Source organism: Mytilus edulis, chromosome 14, assembly GCF_963676685.1.
Source record: "Mytilus edulis chromosome 14, xbMytEdul2.2, whole genome shotgun sequence".
In the NCBI taxonomy this organism is placed as follows: domain Eukaryota; kingdom Metazoa; phylum Mollusca; class Bivalvia; order Mytilida; family Mytilidae; genus Mytilus; species Mytilus edulis.
In genome coordinates, this window is record NC_092357.1 from 41,829,518 (window position 1) to 41,853,440 (window position 23,923).

Consider the following 23,923-nt stretch of genomic DNA (forward strand, 5'->3'; position numbering starts at 1 on the left):
TGAAGTTATACTCCTCCCCTTTTTTATATTCTTCAGAAAATCACGCTGCCTGTGCGTGGTGAACATTTCGCCTTAATCCGGTGGTGCTAATATATTTCATTTTTAGCAGGCTATTAGCGAAACACGCTGCGTAGAGAAATGGCTTCTATAATTATGACCGGGAGAATTTTGTGTATTAAGCCCTTACAGTCAGTTGTTGTGAGTATTGCATTTTTCTTTTTATATATTTAATAAATTCGTAATAAATACATCGTTAATATAATAAATGTATCACCACTTGCAAATTAGTTTATTGATTATTTGTTTTTTTTTCTGTTATTAAAATTGTAATTTCTATTCTTTTGTTATTTAAAATGTATTTTCTGTTCTTTATTAACATATATGTTTAGTGTTGTACATTGAATTTCAGTTTGGTGTTTCCTAAATATTTTTTTTCATAATGAACTTGGAAATATGATGAATAAAACATCTGCACACAAAACAAAATCATACGTTTTAACATGTAAAATCAATATGTCAAATGTACATTTTGTTCTTCCTTTTTCCTCCTATTTGGTCATTTCCTGAACGTTATTTCCGAAAGGTTGAATTTTACAGTGAAATTAAATTAATCTTTACAATTGACTTGTGTCTGGAAATTATAACTTCTTCCAAATAATTTCTGATGGTGTGTTTCTATTTGATATGACCAATAAAGAAAACCTTGTATATATTGCTATCATTAGGCGCCTTTCGTCGTTGTATGTCATTCGTCGTCGAAAACTTTTAAAACAAAACTTTTTTTAAGTCAAATGTTACAAAACTTTTCCCATATTTTTTTGTGATTGTAGCTGTTCAAATTGTATCTAAAGATTTGATTCATGAACAAACATGACCACTGTTACTAAACATAGAACATAAGGGGGACATGCCCCTGCTCCCCGCCCCCCCCCCCCCCCCCTAAATCCGCCTCTGAACACAGATGAAGTTCAAATTTGTTTGGCGTCATGTATTTTCACCTTGATCGAGTTATATTCCTTTATAGATAAAACAAAAATGGATAATTTGCCGTTTCCTTACTTCACTTTGCCTCAACCAAATGGAATGAAACTTATGCACAATGCGTATTGCCACTATACACAGATGCAGATTATTTTGAACTTGGGTGGTGTCACTTTCACCGTTCTCTTGTTACCCATTACTGATTGTGACTAGTATTAAACACTTATGGCATTGACACTCCTGAGAAATATCTAATGCCAATACATAGAAACAGTTCTTTCAGTCTTAAAATTGCGTATACTTTCATTCCTTTATATGTTACATAAAGGTACATATAGGTACAAAAGAAAGTTTGAGACAAGTGCATGTGTTTTTGACCATACTTAAAAATAAGGAGATTGTCAAATTAATGTGGCAGCTATCCACCAAAGTTCAAAAGCAATTCGCCGTTTCAGAATCTAATGCATTCTGGGTAATATTTTCAAAAGTGTACACCAAAACGTCGAGATTGATTATAAACGTCCTAAACAATGGAAATTCAACCAATGACGTGACGGTATTTTCATTTTGGGGTACAAACAATGAAATTACCCATAGTCCTTTAGATTCTGAAACGGCCAATTATAATATATAGATGAGAAAACTCATTCCGTAATACTATGATTGGTAGCTCTACACCCTCAGTCAAACTTGTCTAGTAATATATACTAGTACGAAACCAACATATCAATTCCCGTAGAAATTGCAGCGACATTTTATTGATTTGTTCTTCTGAATGTTTTTTTTGTCTCACATAGATATTGGACACTATTTGCAGACGAGGTAACAATAACTTAATCCCATTAAAGTTATTGAAAATAAACAGCAATTTAGAATGATTAAGCAAAGTAAAGAATTGATACATGTATGCATGAAATATTTGTCACTGGAAAGTTGGTTTTACAAAGAAAAACCAATTCTTCGTCTTAATAATGGAAAACTGTTTATAAGGTTAACATGTTTATGTGTATGTATAAACGTGTCCACATCTTGTAATGACGATTGATTTTAAAACTTTATGGTAAATGAAAAATAAATCCATCGGTGTCATAAATTATTTCTATTTAGTAGTAATATATATGTAATATTTTGCAATGATTCGAAAATATTCATAAGAGTACTGAGGAATAAACTATACAATTAATCTAAAAAGGGACATATATAATAATATTATTTAAATACAGTCCATGGGTACTCGTTTTATTTTTGAACATATTCCAACACAAGCATTGACTTAATTAAAAATTTAATATATAAGTAAGTAAGTAAGTAAGTAAGTATTTTTTTTTATTATATTGACATGTGTAATCACGTATATATGTGTATATAAATACTGTTTATATGATTATCGATTATATGAGTCTAGCAGATTGTAGCAGAGCTTTGAGTTCACATGCACTGACCATTTGACAACGCGAGGTGAGGAAGAGGTCATGATATTGAGATGTGAGAATTTAGGTGGTTAAAAGTGTAGATGTCACGTGGGTAAAAGCAGTCAAAAATACGTCTTCTTGCGTGCTATATTTGTTTAACGCTATCCAAAACACATATCCATTTATCAATTTAATCGACACATATTTTGAACTGTAACAGTAACCTATATAAATTTATTTCTATAGAGATTTGGTACAGTGACCGTTTTCAAAAACTTAACATTAAAGTTCGTATCTATGAGGATCAAGTTGGGATTTACTGAACAGACTGAGAATAATGGGTTTTGTTTGGTTTGTGGAAAGGAGGGGGGGGGGGGGGGTAGAAAAGAGAGAAAGGGAACAAAAAGTAAACAGAAGAAAAATGGAGTGGTAAAATGTATTGAATAGAGGATAATGGGCTACAAATGTATGAACATTAAAATCGAGAAAGGAAAGATGACATGGATGTTGAAAGAATACAGAAATTATGACCCCCTTTTCAGTCTAGGCCCTCATCTATGCAACTGTCTGAATGTGATATGAGTCAGATAACCCTGTGTATTTATACAAACGAAGTCTTTTCATATGTCAAATGCTCAAACAAAAATGATTAAAGAAATAAAATAAGATGTTTTGAACACCAGGAATCTGTTAAATCTTTACAAATCCTTTTTAAAGACCCAATTGCATGCAATATGTTTGTGTTCTCTGTGTCATTTTTGAAGGCATTTTAAACGTCACCTTGACAAATACATGAAACTGTTTAAAAAGCTAAAAACATCTTCGCCTAGCCAAGGCCTACGACCCACTCCCCTTATCTCCGCCGGAGTTGAGTTGATCGTAACCATTGACTTGCGAAGATAACCTAAAAAGCACTTTTCTACAATTTATAAACAATACAATTTAGAATATAGTTGAAAGTTTATGTATAATAACAAAAAAACAAACAATTTATTTGAAAAAAATAGAAAAGATGTAGTTACAACGAAATTGTAGTGTCGGAGTTTTCAGAAATTTTTCTTAATATATTACAATAGCGTATAACAGAATTGAGAATGGAAATGGGGAATGTACTATAGTAATTTTGGGGCCCTTTTTAACTTATTGTTCGGTGTTAGCCAAGGCTCCATGTTGAAGACCGTACATTGACCTATAATTGTTTACATTTTTTAAATTGTTATTTGGATGCAGAGTTGTCTCATTGGCACTCACACCACATCTTCCTATATCTATATAGAGACGAAACCCCGACCAAAAGACAAAAAGGAGTCTTGTTCCATTTAAGGGAGCGCCCAGCACTTATTTAACTTAGAAAAGGGGGGAGGGGGTCACAGTCAAGACTTTTTTCCTTAATCCCCCCTCCCCTTGAAGTTAAATGGTCTTTCTCTAAGGGTTATCTATTATTATATGAAAATATTGTTCAGTATTTAAAGAAATATATATGTAATGACGTATCGCTGTTGAAAGATTATTGTTATTCGTCTTATTAATAATTCAAAAGTACAATTACTTGAAATCATTTTTAATTCAGAAATCATTAAGATATGCTACAACAGCAAGTTTTTCAAGAACTGCAGACGCACCGGAGAAAAAAGTGGCGGTCATCGGAACTGGCGTATCTGGAATTTCTGCATTGAAAAATTTGACCTCGCCGTTTGGTAACATTAAACCAGTTGCCTTTGAGAGAAGTGCTTCTTTTGGTGGACACTGGTCGTTCACCAGCAACAAAACACGTGATGAGTTTGGGTACCCGCCTTCATCAGCAATATACTGCGGACTAAGGTAACAGACATTTATTCAAGCTGGTTCCTTGTCTAGGCATTCGATAACCTTGTACATTTTGCTGTTGTATATTTCAGACTCAAACTGATTAAAAAATACCCTTGCCGAAAACGAAGAGTTGACACAGGCTGTATTAAAACAGATCATCATTGCTTCAAACCTTAAGTCCAATACCCTTTCCATTTTCACGATTGTGACCTACCGAATTAGACTATTTAACGGATTTGTAATAACATAAGCAACACGACGGGTGCCACATGTGGAGCAGGATCTGCTTACCCTTCCGGAGCACCTGAGATCACCCCAAGTTTTTGGTGGGGGTTCGTGTTGCTTAGTCTTTAGTTTTCTATGTTGTGTCTTCTGTACTATTATTGATCTGTTTGTCTTTATATTTTTAGCCATGGCTTTGTCAGTTTATTTTAAAGCTATGACTCTCTTTCGTCCCTCATTTGTTTTATTATTTTCGGCAATGTCAATTTTATTACACATTATTCTGATCTATGGACCATAATTTGAAATATTCAAATGTTCGTTAATAATAGAAATACATGTATTATTACAGTATATATTTTTGAACTAACAAAAATTAAGAAAAATAAAAACTCAGTCCCTAAAATGCCCTTCTTCCAATTGACATAACACAATTTGCCAATCGTTTGTCAATGTTTGTTTGTTTCTTTTTACCATATATTTATGTTTAGTTTGGCAAGACAACCTATTGTTTGTTATCAAAAGAATCTAAGTTCAAAAGTTTGACACATGTCCAGCATGTAGAACAGCCTAGTGAATTATTTCCCCCCCTTTTTTCGCAATTGCAAAGATTTCCTAAAATTATTTGTCTTTTTACCAGGTTTCACTTAAATATGATTTTGAATGTTAAAATGGAGTATTAATACTATGATATAAAACTTAATGTATGATGGTCTAGTAAAAGAACCCTAAAAGGACGACAAAAGATATTTTGACTGTAACAGGTTACCGTACGTCACTCAAAAGTTTTGTAAGTCCATTGTAATTTTTAAATCAGGTACAAATAAGAGGGTCTGAATGGGGGACCCTTCAATTATTTATTCTTTATTTTTTTTTAACCATTTCTTTCTAAATTTTTTTTTATATTTTATCACCCCATTACTCTCTCTCTCTTTTTGTTCTCTCAGTTTTTCGGGCCTACTGTTCCCCATGGTTTTTTGGACCCTTCCTTCTGCACGTTTTGCTCTCAGTGTCTATTCTGTAAACCCCATCCATCTTGGTTGTTATTCAGTACTTATACACTTCATACTATTAATCTTAAGTTCTTTATGGGTCATAACATTTTGTAAATAGATACGCCGAGAGTGATATATTTTACAATGCAAATCTGATAAATTAAATTATAATACATAAGTACTCTAGGCACAGATCCAAACCATAATTATACTACATACCATACTACATATGAGATTAAAACTGTCATTTTCTTTTTAAAAAATTGGATATAGCTGTTTATACAAAAAGCAATACATATTTGTTCTTTTAAAGGGATTGAAAATGATTAAGTTATTTATCCGTTAAAAAAATTAAGAATGGAAATGGGGAATGTGCCAAAGAGACACCAACCCGACCATAGAACAGACAACAGCAGAAGGTCAACAATAGGTCTTCAATGCAGCGAGAAATTCCCGTATCCGGAGGCGTACTTCAGCTGGCCCCTACACGAATATATATACTAGTTCAGTGATAATAAACGGATCTTGTAAAAGTACACATTTTTACATTGCACAAAATCTTGAAGTTTAAGTCAGTTTTTGCACTGGATTATCTTCCCTTGAATCAGAGGAAGATTGAATCAGAGGTGTATTATGTATTTTTAATGACCAACTGAGTTTTTTTTATTGATTAATTGAAGAAAATTAAAAATATATTCTGAATATTCAAACACAGACAAATCCTGGTATAAATCTTTTCTCAATACATAGATTTTTTGGTGATTTAAACAAATACAATATTAAACCTCTATCATTGTAGGTTTCGAAATATACAATATCGAATTTTTAAGATCTTTATAATTTTTAAAAGCTTAAGTATTTTATTGTTGATGTTTTATTGTTTGATAATGGTTTTGAACTTAAATGAACAAACGACCCTCTTGTCAGCAAATTACACAATATCATACACTTAGGTCACTTATGAGTCGAACTATGACCTTCCTCCAATATAACCTCCTTGTAGGACAGTATTTAAACTTCAACATGGATTTCTTCTCGTCTCGAGCAAAGCTGCGTTTTTTGCTAATCTTTTCCTGCATAAGCATGTTACATAGTGTTCAAAAATATCTTGTCCGGCAGTTGGCCTGTTGCGTGGATTTATTTCTATCTCTACCAACATGCCCTCTTTTTAAGTGGCAATTTAGATTTCCGTTCCTCCATACAGGTGAACCGACTTGACAGAACCTGTTGGAATTCTTAGTATAATATATTTGTTTAGGGGCCAGATGAAGGACGCCTCCGGGTGCGGGAATTTCTCGCTACATTGAAGACCTGTTGGTGACCTTCTGCTGTTGTGTTTTTTTCTATGGTCGGATTGTTGTCTCTTTGGCATATTCCTCATTTCCATTCTCAATTTTATTGTCCAGAATATGAATGAAATAGTTCCACTGGACTTTAGCAATACATACTAAATCAATTAAAACGGTATATTTCTTCTTTAAAAAGATAATAGAACGTATTGTTTGCTAAACCGTACCAACAAGCAACTTACATACAAGTGGGAGGTTTTGACAGCTATAAAATCAAGTTTCTTCGGGAAATTCCGGTAAAGTCCGGAATGTGACAATTGTAATCCATTCGTTCCGTTGGTTGATAAAGTCTAACCGTTTGATTTTGTCACAATTAATGGCTTTCATTCTTTTTGAATATACAATAGAGTTCGTTTTATTTATATAGTCCTAACAAATATTGATTTTATTTTCCCTTGTCCGTCCGAACGTCCCAAAGTTGGTTTCTGTTCTCTATATTTTAAAACTTTAGTTTGTCTGAACCAAATGTATGAAACTTATACATACACAATGCTTATTACCACAAAACAAAGATCAAGTTTAAATTTTTGTGGCGTCATTTTACTCGTTCTCGAGTTATGCCCCTTAATGCCACATTGGATTATGGATGTTCCGTTTTGAATTTCCCTCCGAGTTCAGTATTATTGTTTTTTACAAATTGAAAAAAAAAATCAAAACTCAGATCAAGTACAAACCTTGGTAGCGCCACTTTTACCTTTCTTCAGTAAATTTATATCATCCTTTATAACTTTATATGATAGGCAAGCGGGTGCATCATCTGTGTCCCTTGAACACATTCAACATTTAATTTATACGAACCTCATAAATTACATTTTGAAATAAGAAAGAATAGCCATTATTTGCATGATTGCATTTATTTTAATTTATCTTTTTAGAACAAATTTACCAAGAGAGTTGATGTCATTTCCTGGATTTGAGCATGACGACAATTTACCAACCTTTCCTAAGCAGAGCGACATATACGAGTACCTGCAGAGATATGTAGATTATTGTGACCTTGAAAAATACATAAAGGTAATGAGATGAATTCGAACAAACATTCGGAATGTCTTAGCACAATTTTTTTTTTTCGAGTACAACACCAACACCAACAAAGAAAATTTCTTAAATTTCGAGTACAACTAAAACAGCAACAACAACAACTAAAACAGCAAATACCAAACAAAAAATAATACTAGCAATAATAATAGTAACAGCTATTCATGTATAATGTTGAAGTGCAATATTTCAATCTACACTGTTGAAGGGGTTTTTGGGATAACGTTTTTATACTTTTGTTTTGTCTTTTTGCCTTTTACCACTTTTAATGTTTGTCCATTAAACCAACTATCTTGGCATACGATTCTTCTTAAAATTGGATAATATATAGTTCAGGGAGCTACCATTTGATTTTAAGGTGGGGAAAAGGGGGGGGGGGGGCTAGGATGAAATTTGAAAAAAGGCAGGACAGGAGTTTTGAGTAAAAAAAAAGGCAAGATGAGAAACTTTGCAACAACAAAAAAAAAAGGCAGGATGACAATTTGTGTAAAATAAGTCAGTATAAACTAAGAAAAAAAAGGCAGGACCGAAAAGAGTGAAAAATGTAGGACAAAATTTTTCATCCTAGCCCCCCATAAAAATCAAATTGTAGCTCCCTAATAAAGAGAGCGTACATATATACAACGTAATACATACCTCTTATAGCTTTCCAATTATCGATCATACTCGCTTCCGTTCACCCTGTCGACGTATTGGGTGTTGCACCCTCAGATTTTATCTTTCGAAAACACCGATCATACAAGCTTTTGCTCACCCTGTAGACGCACTCGGTGTTGCGCCCTCAGTGATTGTTTTACTATGAATTGATATATAATCCGAAACGATGAACGAGATTTTTGCATTTGTACAATCCATACCGTTGCCTCATCTTGCTACAGCCGTAGACATCAATGCTGATTGGTTACCGAATAAGAAATCTATAAATTTAAACGCTTTTATTCGAATTTCCTTATTGTAAACTTTCCATTCTTAAGTTGATATATATACCACATTTTCTGTAACACGAATTTGATGCGGCGTGCAAGAGTTTAACTGATCAGGTTAAGTGCTGGGCAATGGTTATTACTTGTTTATGTTTTTATGCACAAAATGTATCCCCTGAATGGGTCACTTAAATGTGCGTAAATACCGTAAACATATGTTATATACAATTGAGATTTGTTTTTAAAAGTTTATCGGTTTTATGTAATTGAGCTCTTTCAAAAAAATATATTGAACTGAAATTGAATTAAAGCAGTGTTGTGGTCACATAAAACACTGTTCATCCATAAATGCATGTTCTAATAATACATTTTGTTTTAGTTTAATACAATTGTAACTAATGCTGTTCCAAGGAGCCCGGGCGATGCCAAAACGAAATGGGAAGTGACGTATTGTGACGTCAGCGATCCCACTAAATCATCCACAGAAGAGTTTGACGCAGTTATAATTTGTAATGGGTATGTTTCAAATCGGCAAAGTGCGGTCATAGTTTGTGTTGTGTCAATTTTACAAATGTGTCACGTTTTGATTGGTTGTAAAGATTTAAGTGTATCATTATATTCATTTTTCGTTTAACATGGGATTGTGTCCGTTGTATCGGAAAAGTCACTGTCTGTAGTGTTTGTAATTTAGAAGCACCTATTGTTAAGTTTCAGAAGACGTCGTGAGCTTGAGTTCGATATATTGTCATGAAAAAGACGAAAGACCTTTTATCATTGTTCATATCAATTCAGGAGTCTCTAAAGAATAATCACAAAAAAATAAATTCCAGCACTTTTTAGTTTTAGGTAATGATCATTGACATTGTTAACTTACAGTCTTGTAGCCAGTTGGAGTTAACTGCTTCTTTTCTTTCGCAATTGTTTTATTCTTTGGAAAGCATTTTAAGTCATATAATCGACCCTTTTAATATTTCCCGTGTATTATGCGAAACAAGAGCTATATTTCCCCTTGTTTTAGGTCTTCCAGTTGTCATCTTTGTATCCTCCCCAGTTCAATAACTCTTCATCAATTGATATACTCATGGAATTCCGTTCCCATTCATACAATCGTTTAAACGGGCATTTTGTATACTTGAAAGTCCTGAATTATTTACAACTGCAAGGAATTACACCTGGTCTAAAAATAGCAGAAGTTGGGACTCACGTTTCCTGTTGATATTTAGTAAATCGAATATTTGTTTTAACAAGAACTGTATTAACCAGACCCGGGCCAAAATTCCTTGAACTAAATGCACTTAATAGTTGTCTAAAATATATGTACAGTGAAACCTGACTAAACCGAACCCTTTCGGGACTTGAGATTTCGTTCGGTTTTGGCAGGTATTCGGTTTCATCAGGTTCACAATGCATAAAATGTGATATGATTGGTCTTCAGAACAAGTTTGGATGAGACAGGTTTCAGGTTTATTCAGGGTTCGGTTTAATCAGGTTTCACTGTACTCGTATTTTTTATATTGGTTTACAGCATCATTTTTACACCTGACATCAATTCATTGGATTACTTATCATTTAGCATTGATGAATATTTGTTGAATTATTTATCATTGTAATTTTGATGATTACTGATACTTGATATAAAAAATTCCAAGCGCATACGTTGTAGGATCATAATCATGAAATTCGCCATTTTACAAAACTGATGAATCTTGGGTAATTTTTACACAAAAACGCCATTGAATTTAAAAATTGAACAATCTTGATATGACCTCGGTTTCTGGCTTAAATTGAAATAATTTTCGACAACTAATATCCTCAAAATTAATTTTATAAACGTCATCTTCCAAACTTTTGATGTAGTTACAGAGACATAGATACTTTTCTTTGAGTTTTAGTATACTTTATCGATTCATTGTCGTTCAGAAATTTGAAGTTTGCATTGGGCAAATACATGTGCATCTACTGATCCATTTATTAAAGGCTCTATGCTGAGACAGGATGGGGAAAAGAACCCTAAAGAAAGGAAGATCAATAAATGAAATGAATGTTTGTTTCAATTCATTATTAAAGATATCAAGCTTATAATTTTGTTCGCAAGATGCACGTTTCGTCTACAATTACTCATAGCGACGCTCGAAAAAAAATAATTAAAAGCCCAAATAAGGCATAAAGCACAAAGTTAAAAAAAATTGAAGATCATTGAGGACATCCGATAACCATTCAGATTAATTTATATAAACATAGCTCTTTTTATTCTGTTGATGTTTTTTACCCAATCATGTCCCCAATTTTCCGTTTCTGCTGATTAAGAAGAATTAACAAAAACCATTTAAAGCACACGAACAATTTTTGGTTATGATTAATCTTTTGGCCTTGCACAGTTAAAATTAGTCCATCATTTTGAATACCGTAGGTTAACATTCCCAATCTTATAAAATACCCATAATGCATCAGATTTTGAAATGGCGAATTCCAAGGTTTCACAAGAAGTCCATTTTGAATCGAATATAATGTTTATTTATTTTCTATTCCCTTTATTTGTGTCAAGGTCGATGTAGTAGAAAATATCCTCGAATGCAATGCATGATGGGAACGATGCACTGTTAAAACAACGCATCTAGAGTATACATTAAAGGTTCACGGAAAAGGTTACAGAGTCAAATATATGGTTATACTATATATATGAAGGACTGAGAAAAAAACTCATCTTTATACATGAAAAAATGATATAAAAATGTAAGTATAGGAAAAGAAAACTGACAAGGCTATATAGATAAAATCACACAAGGATTGGTAAGGTGGTATATTTTTTAACTAAAATATTATATTGTCGGATATTAAAACATTGACATTTAAAATTCATTTTCTGTCTTTAATAATCAACTTTGGAATCCGGGCCGTAGACGCCACGAACTTCACCGTGATTGTTATGTTGGTCCTTGCTTGGAAGTTGTTCTTTTATACCATCTAGTTCTAAATTAGAATGCACTGAAACCAATGAGAATATAAAACTCTACTAAACGAAGGCTCCTGTACATTATTTGCATATCAATTGAGAATTTTTCAACTGTCTAAATCTAAAATTACGCTCAAAAATGAAGTTTAACATGTCAGCGATTTATATCTATATGATAATTGTAATCTAATGGAAAGTTCATGCATGTGATATATTGTCTTACAAAATAAGTTTAATTGTTCGCAATGACTTGCTTTTGAATATTTTATGTCATCATCTTCAATAGTTATTACAAAACTTCTATCTTTCCTTATACTTAAAAAGACAACCTTCCACATTTTGGTAATGGTATAAAATCATTTTATGCGCTATCATTGCTAGAAAAGATTTTAGAGTAAAACTCGGCAGGCAATCTGAAAAGTGCACCACTTCCGGTAAAATCCAATATGTCGGATATTATACTTTTAAGATCGGTAATCGTCCTTCCTTTCCTTACTTTTATTATGTAAGATCATTGAACTATAAGTGCTAACAAGGGCATGAATCCCCTTTTACAGATCAGTTTCAATTATACTTTTCTTTATTACATCAGCGCATTTTTCTTAATTCAAAGTGACCTTGAAAATCCAACCTAATCTTAAACTGGAAACATTATGTGTGCTTCCCCTTCTCGTCCGGAAATATTGAAAATAATGATATCGTATCATTTCTCGAATCCTGTATATTTTCAGCAACATATTTCCGATCATCACACTTATCTATCAAATTACCGAATGTACCCGGGGTATTGAGTCTACAAATCACCTAACATTTTGAGGGGATGCGCAATCTTTTTTTCTTGAAAAACAGATTTTACCTAAACCTTTTCAGGGGCGGATGCAGGAATTTTCGAAAGGGGGGGTGCTAACCCAGGGCAAAGGGGGGTGCAGGGGGGGTGCAAAACATATGTCCCGATACAAATGCATTGATCGGCAAAAATAAAGGGGGGGGGTGCGCACCCCCGGACCCCCCCCCCCCCCCCCCCCCCCCCCCCCCTGGATCCGCCACTGCTTTTACATGAAAATGTAATAAATAAAGAACCTTTAGAATAAGTAAGGGTCGGTGGCATATGATGTTTCAACTGTTTGCATGCGATAAAATTTGATAAAATGTCGTATTTTGTCCAATTTTTGAACAACAAAAATATAAGATATTTATTCTTTATCAATATCAAGAATGAATACTAAGACGGTCGAGTAGCTTGTGTACATACAAACTCCGAAACAGCGGTTCGTCTTTGCTACGCTACATTGACTTGAAGTTTAGCAAAGCAACCATTCGTCACAACTCGGCCGATTCCGTACCTTCATCTATCTAGAAGGAGAGTATCGGATTCACCCGAGGATTGCCGAATGGCAAAGCAACGTCACCGCTGTTTCGGAGTTTGATGCACGTATCACATGTATGAAAATTTCAGAAACGACTCGGCACGTTTCAAAGAGTTTTCCATCTCACATTTCATTAAAAATAAACTAAATCGAAAGTGAAATTATTTTGAAAGCGACGAATATATATTTAATCATATAATAATGCAATATAGTATATTATCACTGAAAAAAAAAGAAAAAAGTCGAACTGTTTAGAAAACAAGATTAAAACTTTTAAATTTTTTTTAATTTAATTCTAAATAGTAATAGAAATGTGAGAGTATAATTTTAAAGAAACGTACCAAAAGTTAATCATTGTGGTCGTATTGGTTACGATTCTTATGCACGTGTTTCATCATTTTTGAAATGTACATTTACAGGAACTGTGTATTTCCTAATGTCCCGCCCTTTCCTGGAATCGATGCGTTCCAAGGGAGACTACTCCATAGTAGAGACTATCGACAAGCCGAAGAGTTCAAAGGGCAAAATGTTGCTGTTGTTGGTTCCTCCTACTCTGGAAAAGATGTGGCTAGACAGCTTTCAGATTTTGCAGACAAGGTAAAGATATTGACAAACTAATGAAGGGTCTGAATGGGGTCATCTTCGCTAGCAAAGGATTACGATCAGCTCCCCTCTTCTCCACCCTTGGCGGATTAAGAGAGAATTTCGGATCCACATTGTAAAGATTTCATTGGTTGCAGTCGTATCTGACTGAATCCAATCAAAAAGCGCCTATAACATGATCACGTGTAAATGTAGAAAATGTTTTTACCTCTACTCTGTTCAAAGAGAGTTCAAGTGTTGCCATTGGTCAAGAATAATGTATTCGTGTTGTCTTGACTTAAATCAACCGATAGATGGCTAACATTGGTATTACACATATTGGCTTAATATCAGGCTAAGAGTGAGTGTGTGTGTGGGGGGGGGGGGGGGGGGGGGGAGGAGGTTCAAGAGTGAAGAGGAGGGTAGTGGATCGTTACCCTTGGCTAACAAAGATGAAATGGGGTTAACAGTTACAAAATAGAGAATAAATGGGGAAAAAATAAGATTAGAGAAAATAAATATAAATAAAATAAGCAAATCAACTTCAGAACAACAAAAATAGGCAGCAAACCATAGAAATATAAAGGATAGACACACATGGAAAAAAATTCAAAGAATAGAGCTTAAACAAACATACAAAATAGAGAAATATTGTCAAAATTCATGAATGAATATTATCGGTACTCAAATTGCATATGGAGGCGGATATAAAAGAAGGGATAGTCGAGGTTAATCAAAAAAGGACAGAGAAAGCTACATTTGTAGAAGACAACTTGAAGGCTCAGCGTTTAACAGAGAAAGCTACATTTGTAGAAGACGAGGCTCATCGTTTAACCCACATAGTGAAATAGAAAATTTAATCGACAACTGCGAACAGTATGTATATATACATGTGTTTCTTAATCTTCTTAAAATACTCATTATTATTTTTATAGGTTTATTTAACTCACATAGATGAACCAATCAAAACAGTTTATGAAAATGGAAATGTCATAGAGAAAAATTTTGGCATCCGTGAAATTAAAGAATCATCAATAGTTTTAGAAAATGGTAAAGAGGTTCACCTTGATGCAATAGTAATGTGCACGGGTTACAAATACCAATTTCCGTTTTTGTCAGAAGATATAATCAGTATTCAAAATGAGCACGTGACACCGCTGTATAAACATGTGCTACATTTGGATTACAACTCACTGTTTGTGATAACATTGCTGAGAAACGTGGCAACATATCCAATCTCGTTTAACCAAGCAAGATTTGCAAGATCTGTCATAGATGGCACTGCAAATCTCCCATCTAAAGCGGAAATGGCCGAAGACATTGCGCGCGAAGTAAAATGGAGAAGTGAAAACAATATGACCGGACCAATGTGGCATTATATGGATACACTTCAATGGAATTATGACAGCCATCTTGCTGACATGGGAAAGTTCGAACCATTGTCAGAAATGCTGCAAATCTATTGGAATTTTGTAGAAAACCACAGAGAAAAAGACTTTTGCAATTATTGGAAGTACGACTACGTAATGAATGGAAAGAAAACAATTGAAGCAATCAAACGTGACGAACATCAAGAAGAAGAACATCTACCATATAGACTGGTTGTATGATTTCGTTTGATATTAGCTAGCATAGACAAAGTCGTTTTCGTAGTTATTTTACGGTAAACATCATTGATATAAAATTGACAACGATGTTTTTGAACTTCGCAATATTTGTTCATTCATCATTCATCGATTTATTTGGGATACAAGATTCACAAGTGAGACTCTGGAAACGCATCCATTATTCCAAGTGAAAAGTTTTAAAACTTCAACTATTCTATCATAGATAGAACATTTGTCATTCTGATAACTTTTGAAACTTGTGAACATGTAAATAGCGTATTCCTTTTAAATGTTTTCGAATCTCAGTTTCCATTCACCATTGTTATAAATCAAAGATGCTTCATTAAAACATGTTTCGTCATCTGTTAAAAGTCAAATAATCATAAATTACTGTAATATGTATTTTAATTTACAAATATCTACATCATTGCAAAGAAATTAGCATTTCATAGTTATTTGAAGTTGCTAAAAAGTTTTTTAAACGTTTTTTTTTAGGGCGGGGGGGGGGGGGGGGGGGGGGGATGGGAGGGACTGGATTCAAGTTAAGAATGGAGTAATAATGTTTGTTAAAACACAGTTGTTTTCAGAGATTATTCATATGAAAAACGAACCGCAGCTGGAAATTCCATTAAAGAGAAAAAAGTCACTAGTTTTTGTGTACAGCACAGAAAGATTTTGTTTAATGCATTCATTATTGAAGCATTTGTGATAAAGTGTTTTTTTTTATTAAATTCAGTGCATCCTGTAATTTGTAAAAAAAATAAATGTTTTTTGGTTTTTTTTTTATACTTGTTTAATGATATGAATAAAAGAATATTATATTTTTATGGTTTTAAATGAGATCATCCCAACAGACAAATAAAAGAGATATCCTGCAATCGGCAATCCTCGGGTGACTCCGCTACTCTCCTTCTATCCGTTAGATGAGGAACGGAATCAGACGAGTTGTGACGAATGATATATCCTGCAATCGGCAATCCTCGGGTGACTCCGCTACTCTCCTTCTATCCGTTAGATGAGGTACGGAATCGGCCGAGTTGTGACGAATGATATATCCTGCAATCGGCAATCCTCGGGTGACTCCGCTACTCTCCTTCTATCCGTTAGATGAGGTACGGAATCGGCCGAGTTGTGACGAATGATATATCCTGCAATCGGCAATCCTCGGGTGACTCCGCTACTCTCCATCTATCCGTTAGATGAGGTACGGAATCGGCCGAGTTGTGACGAATGATATATCCTGCAATCGGCAATCCTCGGGTGACTTCGCTACTCTCCATCTATCCGTTAGATGAGGTACGGAATCAGACGAGTTGTGACGAATGAGATATCCTGCAATCGGCAATCCTCGGGTGACTCCGCTACTCTCCATCTATCCGTTAGATGAGGTACGGAATCAGACGAGTTGTGACGAATGAGATATCCTGCAATCGGCAATCCTCGGGTGACTCCGCTACTCTCCATCTATCCGTTAGATAAGGTACGGAATCAGACGAGTTGTGACGAATGATATATCCTGCAATCGGCAATCCTCGGGTGACTCCGCTACTCTCCTTCTATCCGTTAGATGAGGTACGGAATCGGCCGAGTTGTGACGAATGATATATCCTGCAATCGGCAATCATCGGGTGACTCCGCTACTCTCCTTCTATCCGTTAGATGAGGTACGGAATCAGACGAGTTGTGACGAATGATATATCCTGAGGTCAACATTAGATTGGTTTTCTGTCATTTATTTGTTTGGCTCTGAGAGACAACAAGCTTAGGATGACTGAGATACCCGTTTGTTGCAAGGGAGATAACCCGCCTTTTTATGTTGTTTATTGATATAAATCAAAAAATATTCTGGTCATCCCAAAAAACAATTGTGCCTGTCCTAAGTCAGGAATCTGTAATCGATTGGTTGCCGTTTGTTGCTGTCACTATATTTGTTTTTGTTTAATGTTTGGAACAGTTTGTTCATGTGTTGTTCTGTTTCACCATTATACGAGTTTTAGGGAAGAGTTTGGCGCCAGCTAACAGGTTTAAACCCGCCTAGTTCTGTATATGTCTTCCCAATGTCAGGAGCCTGTAATTCAGTGGTTTTCGTCTGTTGCTGTATTTCATATTTGTTTTCTGTTTGTTGTTTGTACATAAATCGTTAGGTTTTTGTCTCGCTTGACGGAATCAAAAAGCGAGACAAGTATGCTGTTTCCAGCGTCGGCGGCGGCGTGAAAAATGTATTAGTTTATGAATAGGTCTAGTTTATGGTGAACCACTAGTGGTAAGGTAAAGATATTTGGTATGCAGTTGTATAAGCATTGGCACATCTCATTACCATGGAGATTATTTGGCCCCGCCCCCTCCATCATGGTCTATTGACTTTGAAATTTTTGCTTAATTTTTATGCATTAGTTTGTGATAAGGTCGGTTTATGGGAACCACTGGTGGTAGGTCTTAAATATATTTGGTATGCAGTTGTATTAGCATTGGTACATCTCATTACAATGGAGAATATTTGACCCTGCCACCTCAGTTATGGTTTATTAACTTTGAAATGTTGCTTAATTTACATGTATTTAGTTTGTGTTTATGTTTGTTATACTTATGATAAGTCAATGGTATGTGGTATGCAGTTGAATAAGCATTGGCACATCTCATTTCCATGGAGATTATTCAGCCATGTTCCTTCAGTCATGGTTCATTAACTGAATATTTGCAAAACTTACATGGAAAAGTGTTGCTATTTTAATTTCAACATTTGCATTATAGAAATTACCAAAAAAGCAAGACATATCTCTGTGATAACAGTTTATGTTTAAATTATTTTCATTTTTTCATTTCGGAGCTAATTATAGCTTGCTGTGCGTTATTGGTTTCTGCTCATTGTTGAAGGCCATACGGTGACCTATAATTGCTTAGTCCAACGTCATTTGACCCCACTAACAATCAATCCACATCTTATTTTTATAAAACATAAACGATATCGTGAGGTCACCATACGGTCTACAATAGACAAGTGTCGCCTAATGGCTGAAGTAGTTTATCTACTAGCCTATCAACGCTTTCCTCTGTAAATAAAGGACACCAAATGCTTAAATGTAACTATAGACAGTCACTGACCAGATCCCTGACTTGGGACAGATGCATAAAAATATGTTATCCTTGTTTTTTCCGCATGAAACAATCCCTATGTTAAAATATATCAGTGGGAAACAAAACATATCGTCTGCAATCCTACAATATATATATATATATATATATATATAAAAATCGAACTCCAAGGGAAATTCAACGGTTAGCCCCTTATCAAACGGCAAAATTAAAAACTAAAACACATCAAACAAATGGAACCACTGTCATATTCCTAACTTGGTACAGGGATTTTCTTATGTAGAAAATGGTGGATCAACCCTTGTTTTATAGCTAGCCAGACCTCTCACTTTATTTCACTAAGCTGCATTTTATAAAGCACTTATAACTGGTGAATATCGGCATTATAAATATAAACAAGAACACATGCACAAGTAAAAGGAAGGTGAATAATACCTTACTTAAATATATGTGGTCGCTATTCCGGAAAAAAAAGATCTGCGTACTCCTGATCACGTGAGATCAACCCCGACTTTTGGTAGGATTCGAGTTGTCATCTCCGTCCTTAGTTTTCTAGGTAGTGTGTTGTGGACTTGTTTGTATACTATTTTCGCAATCTCCGGCGCAGAGTTCATATCCGTTCCATACATGCTCCGCAATACTGCACTTAATATTAAGTGCAGTATTACAAAGTATTGAACGGAACGGATATGTGATCTCTGCGCCGGAGATTGCTATTTTCGTGGTTTTCTGCCATAGTTATATAAAAATGAGATGATGTGTTATGATTGCCAATGAGACAACTATCCAACAAAGTTCAAATGAAGTGGATGTAATCAATTATATGCTACCGTATCGTTTTTGATGTCTTAAAACAAAAACAGTAAAACGAATATGTTTTAAAGATCACAAATGAATTTTAGTATAAATTTAAACTCTTAGAAGTTCGGGGCATATAAATGTTTTTACGAAACTTCATAGTAAAAGTGGCACAGTTTTAGCCGTAAAAGGAGTTCCTATGGGAAATTGCATTGTCTATATTTACAGAAGTGCAACTTTAAAGGTCTGGTTAGCTTTTGAGGTGAATAACGACATTTGTGTACTTTGTATAGAATATTACCATAAAATATTAGATGTAAAACACCGGTACCAGAACGTTAAAGTTGACGTCCTTGTACCGATGATAAAATTTAGTAAAAGTTTTGACAAGATGTGTGCTATCGAAAACCCTGGTGTAATTATTTTTCAATAATACATGTGTACAGATATTTCTATCGTTAAAATCAAATACGTTGTTACATACACAAGCGAATCAAACAAATTGAAATATATAAACACTATAAGATGATGCCAAGAGAATGTCACCATCTTAAAATGGATAATTGATAATAGGGAAGGAAAAATGATCTCTTTTATCGTAAATTTTAGTATTATGCTTCCCGTTAAAGATATAAATATAAAGATCCAGGAAAGGGCAATGTACATTGTTAGTATAAGCTTTATTTGAAGTAAGTTCAAAATGATATACATTAATAAGGGAGGTTACAATGATAACTAGCCCGACCGTTAGAGAATGTATGGAAAGCGGTAGTATTTATTCTTCCATTGGCGACAATTCTAACATTTTCTAAACTTACCAGTTTTTATAATAAAAACCTGGACAAAATAATTATGTGTGGTATAGGTGCTTTATTATTCTGTTTTAGAAATGTTAAACAAAAAAGAAAAGTCAAATGGTAGCATGACCAGGGGCGGATCCAGCCATTTTAAAAGGGGGTTCCAACTATATGTTCCCATTCAAATGCATTGATCGTTCCAAAAAAAAGGGGGATTACAACCCCCGGAACTCTCCCCCTGGATCCGCCACTGATGATCACTTCGAACGGAGCTTGTTAATAGTATCCATGCCCACCGTCATTTTACATCAAATTTATGAAAATTTGGAAGCCTGTTCGAATAATTCTCAAGAAATTTGCTGGGTTCGTTGTGGAATAATTTGGTAAGCAAAATTCTTTGTTGGTGTCTTTTCCCTCATCCCCATCGGTTTTGGATTTTATGGCTACATAAAAGGTCCTTTTGTTTCCGTGTAAGCAATCAGTGGTGACTGAAAAACTTATGAAGTGTCGATTTCAATAGTTCTTCTTAATACCTTTGTTCGAGCAGTTTTTGTGCATGGAGCACAACCCTGTTAATAAATTCCATGGAGTGTGAACATGTACGAGCGCACCGTATTAATTGAGATATGTAAGCGTCATACGACAGGCGCGGATCCAGAGGGGGGGGGGGGGGGGGTTTCGGGGGTTGGAACCCCCCTTTTTTTTGGACGATCAATGCATTTGAATGGGGACATGTAATTGGTACCCCCTTTGTCCTGGGTTAGGAACCCCCCCTTTTTAAAATGGCTGGATCCGCCCCTGTACGATGGCACAGAGGCTATATTCACTGTGTCTAAACCACACCGGCAAAAAATGTCATATGATATCTAATATCCGACACGGTGAGGGAACATTAATAGACAAAGAAAAGGTTTATGACTGTTTATTTATTTGTTATTTTTATAATATCGAAGAATATGTAGAAAATATTACACCTCACAATAGAAAATAGTTATATATGTGTAGACATTCTTCGACATCATAAAAATAATAAATAAATCTGTTCTCTGTCGATTAATGTTCCGTAACCGTGCCGGATATTAGATACCATCGAGTCCATAAAAAAATTGCCGGATTTTACTGCTGATGATTCGGAACATGTGGAATTTCACAATTGGAAAGTTGAAATCATCACATTTGTCGTTGATTCTAACTGAAAGTCGTTCATCCTTTTCAATATCGAGGAAAAAATTCCGATATCAAGCACTCCAAAGTTTTGCTCATTGTTGAAGGCCGTACGGTGACCTATAGTTGTTAATTTCTGTGTCATTTTGTGTCTTGTGGACAGTTGTCTCATTGGCAATCATACCACATCTTCTTATTTTTATACCTTCTATTTTTGGTAGTATTCTTAAGCTTAATACCAAGCTCACTGGGATACAACTCGGCCGATTCCGTACCCTCATCTAGCGGATTCTACAGAGGATTGCCGAATGAGTTTGTGTGCAATCAACAGTTTTTTTTTCTATGACGTCACATTTTGAAGGACCATGCATAAGTGACCCTTGGTGTCGGACTGATTAATAAAGATACTTCAGGCCTCTACAATTACTTTTTTTTCAACTTGTCCAGTAGGACAAGTACATACCAAAACTTACTTGTCCGAATGAAATTGTAACTTGTCCAAAAAAAATCTTAATATTAACCTTTTTTGCATTTCAAGTTGATTCAAGGAACAACATGAATTGAAAAAAAATGAACAGAATTTGATTTATATCCTTGAAATACTTTTAAAAGATATCAGCCATGAACAACTGAATTTAGTTGTGTCACAGGACTTAGGTTCTAGTTTTTATCAATGCTAAAGTCTCATCATACTTTGCACATGAGGCACCATCTGATTGGCCTCTAATATACACTCATTGGATTTGTATCCTATTTTTTTAAAAGTTGAAAAAAGTTTATTCAAATGCAATCAGTAAAAAGAATATGAGGTATGATTGTCAATGAGACAAAAGACCAAATGACACAGAAATTAACAACTATAATAAATCACTGTATTGCAAGTATGTTTTTTTCTACATAAAGATCAAACATGATTTGATGATTTTTATGGTAAATAATTTCCTCATTCTTATTTAAAAAATATGTTATGGACATTGGTATTAATTATTATAAAGCAACAAAATAAGTTAGGAAAAGAAGTTCTGATTTGTCTTGGTCCAGAAATGTCTACTGCCTTGCCAAACTGTATATTAATCATGTCTATGAAATATGTCTCCTACAGCGCCCAACTGTCTATTAAACTTGGAGCCGAATCATTTCTGAGCTGGTGACAAACTGTCTTTAAAGTTACCTTAAGTATCTAAAAAGCACTTGGTTGAATGGGATCGGTAAGACTGGTTTCTGAGAAAAGTGCGCTTTTTACCTGTTAAAAGTACTTGACAAAGAACCAGTTTTAAATTATGATCGATTGCAAGTCTGAGGGGTCTTGAGAAATAAAAAGTTTCAATTAGTTTCAGTTTAAAAAAGAAAGATGTCAAACAAATCTTCTTTTCTTGTTTTTTTGTTAATAATTATACTTTGTTCATCAGTTTGATTAACATTTATTTTCTGCAAAATGATTCTACTTGTCCCATCGGACAAGCTTGGTATAGCTTTTACTTGTTCGACCATTTTTACCTCTGGTACCGGACAATCGGACAAGCGTTATTGTCGAGGCCTGTAACTTGTATAAAACTAGATATCACTGGAATCAGAATGTTCTCTAGTTTATAATGAAATAAGAATAATGTGTACTTTTCATATATTAAAAATATTCCATCCAATGAACATGGGAAAACAAAAAGGTCTAATTTGAAAATAAAAAACTTGAAACCAGGTCATGTGCACACCCATTAAGAGATAATCCATGCACATTTTACATAATCAAAACTGTATGAAATTTGTAGGTTTTTACCTGGCCTTTCAAAAAAATCTTGTTTCAGGGCACGGTTTCCTGCTCCGAAAAGAGCTACAGTAGCTGCAAATAAGTTTTCAATTTTCACTGCCAAAAAAACAGGGTGTTTACAGTGTTGTCTTCCCTCAAAACATGTAAAGTTAATATAATTTTAAAATTATTTCAATCATTCAACCTGTTTTAATTGAAAAGCTAATTAACTAATTTTTACAATCAAATACAAAACACATGATACTTTTTCACCAATTGAGTAAATAAACAGGGGTTTCCCTCCATGTTTATTTTTAGTCGAGGAATAACCCCTAGTTTTTTTTTATACGAAACTGTTTATAGCACCCTTTGGCGAATCAAAGTTTAGCGAGGCAACGTCACCACTGAGATGCATTCAGCTAACGAACCAAGTTTTGGTTCATCTGGGTCCGTTGAAAAATGTGTTGTTCGGTTGTTGTTGACTACTCTATGATCGGGTTGTTGTCGCTTTGACACATTCCCCATTTCCTTTCTCAATTTTATTGTTCTAACAAACAATATGATCATTCTTAATAGATAGAGGAAGATGTGGTATGAGTACCAATGAGACAACTCTCCATCCAAATAACAATTTATAAAAGTAAACCATTATAGGTCAATGTACGGCCTTCAACACGGAGCCTTGTCGCACACCGTACAACAAGCTATAAGGGACCCCAAATTACTTGTGTAAAACCATCAAACCGGGAAAACCAACGGTCTTATCTATATAAAAAAAACCCGAGAAAACGAGAAACACGTATAAATTACATAAACAAACGACAACTACATTTTGTAATGTACATCAGATTTCTGACATAGGACAGGTGCAAACATTTGCAGCGGGATTAAACGTTTTAATGGTACCAAAACTTCTCCCTTTTTCTGAAACAATTTAACATCATAACATAGAAAAACATACGATAACATATCCATTGGAAGGCTTAACTCAATTAAAAACGTAAATTAAGTAATATGAACAAAACGAGCGAAACGATACTCAGTCTATGGAAGAAGCGAATCGATAAAAACTTTTCTTATATCAACGAG

General features: G+C 34.5%; 1 protein-coding gene across 1 annotated transcript; it reads left to right on the forward strand.

Moving 5' to 3' along the window:
• The first annotated feature begins 18 nt into the window (after positions 1–18).
• On the forward strand, positions 19–16,018 carry LOC139502589 (trimethylamine monooxygenase-like). The gene is made up of 6 exons (XM_071292117.1): positions 19–198; positions 3,964–4,214; positions 7,644–7,782; positions 9,109–9,245; positions 13,469–13,646; positions 14,567–16,018. The coding sequence occupies exons 1-6, from the start codon at positions 139–141 to the stop codon at positions 15,239–15,241; spliced, it is 1,440 nt and encodes a 479-aa protein (XP_071148218.1). The 5' UTR covers positions 19–138; the 3' UTR covers positions 15,242–16,018.
• The last annotated feature ends 7,905 nt before the right edge of the window (positions 16,019–23,923 follow it).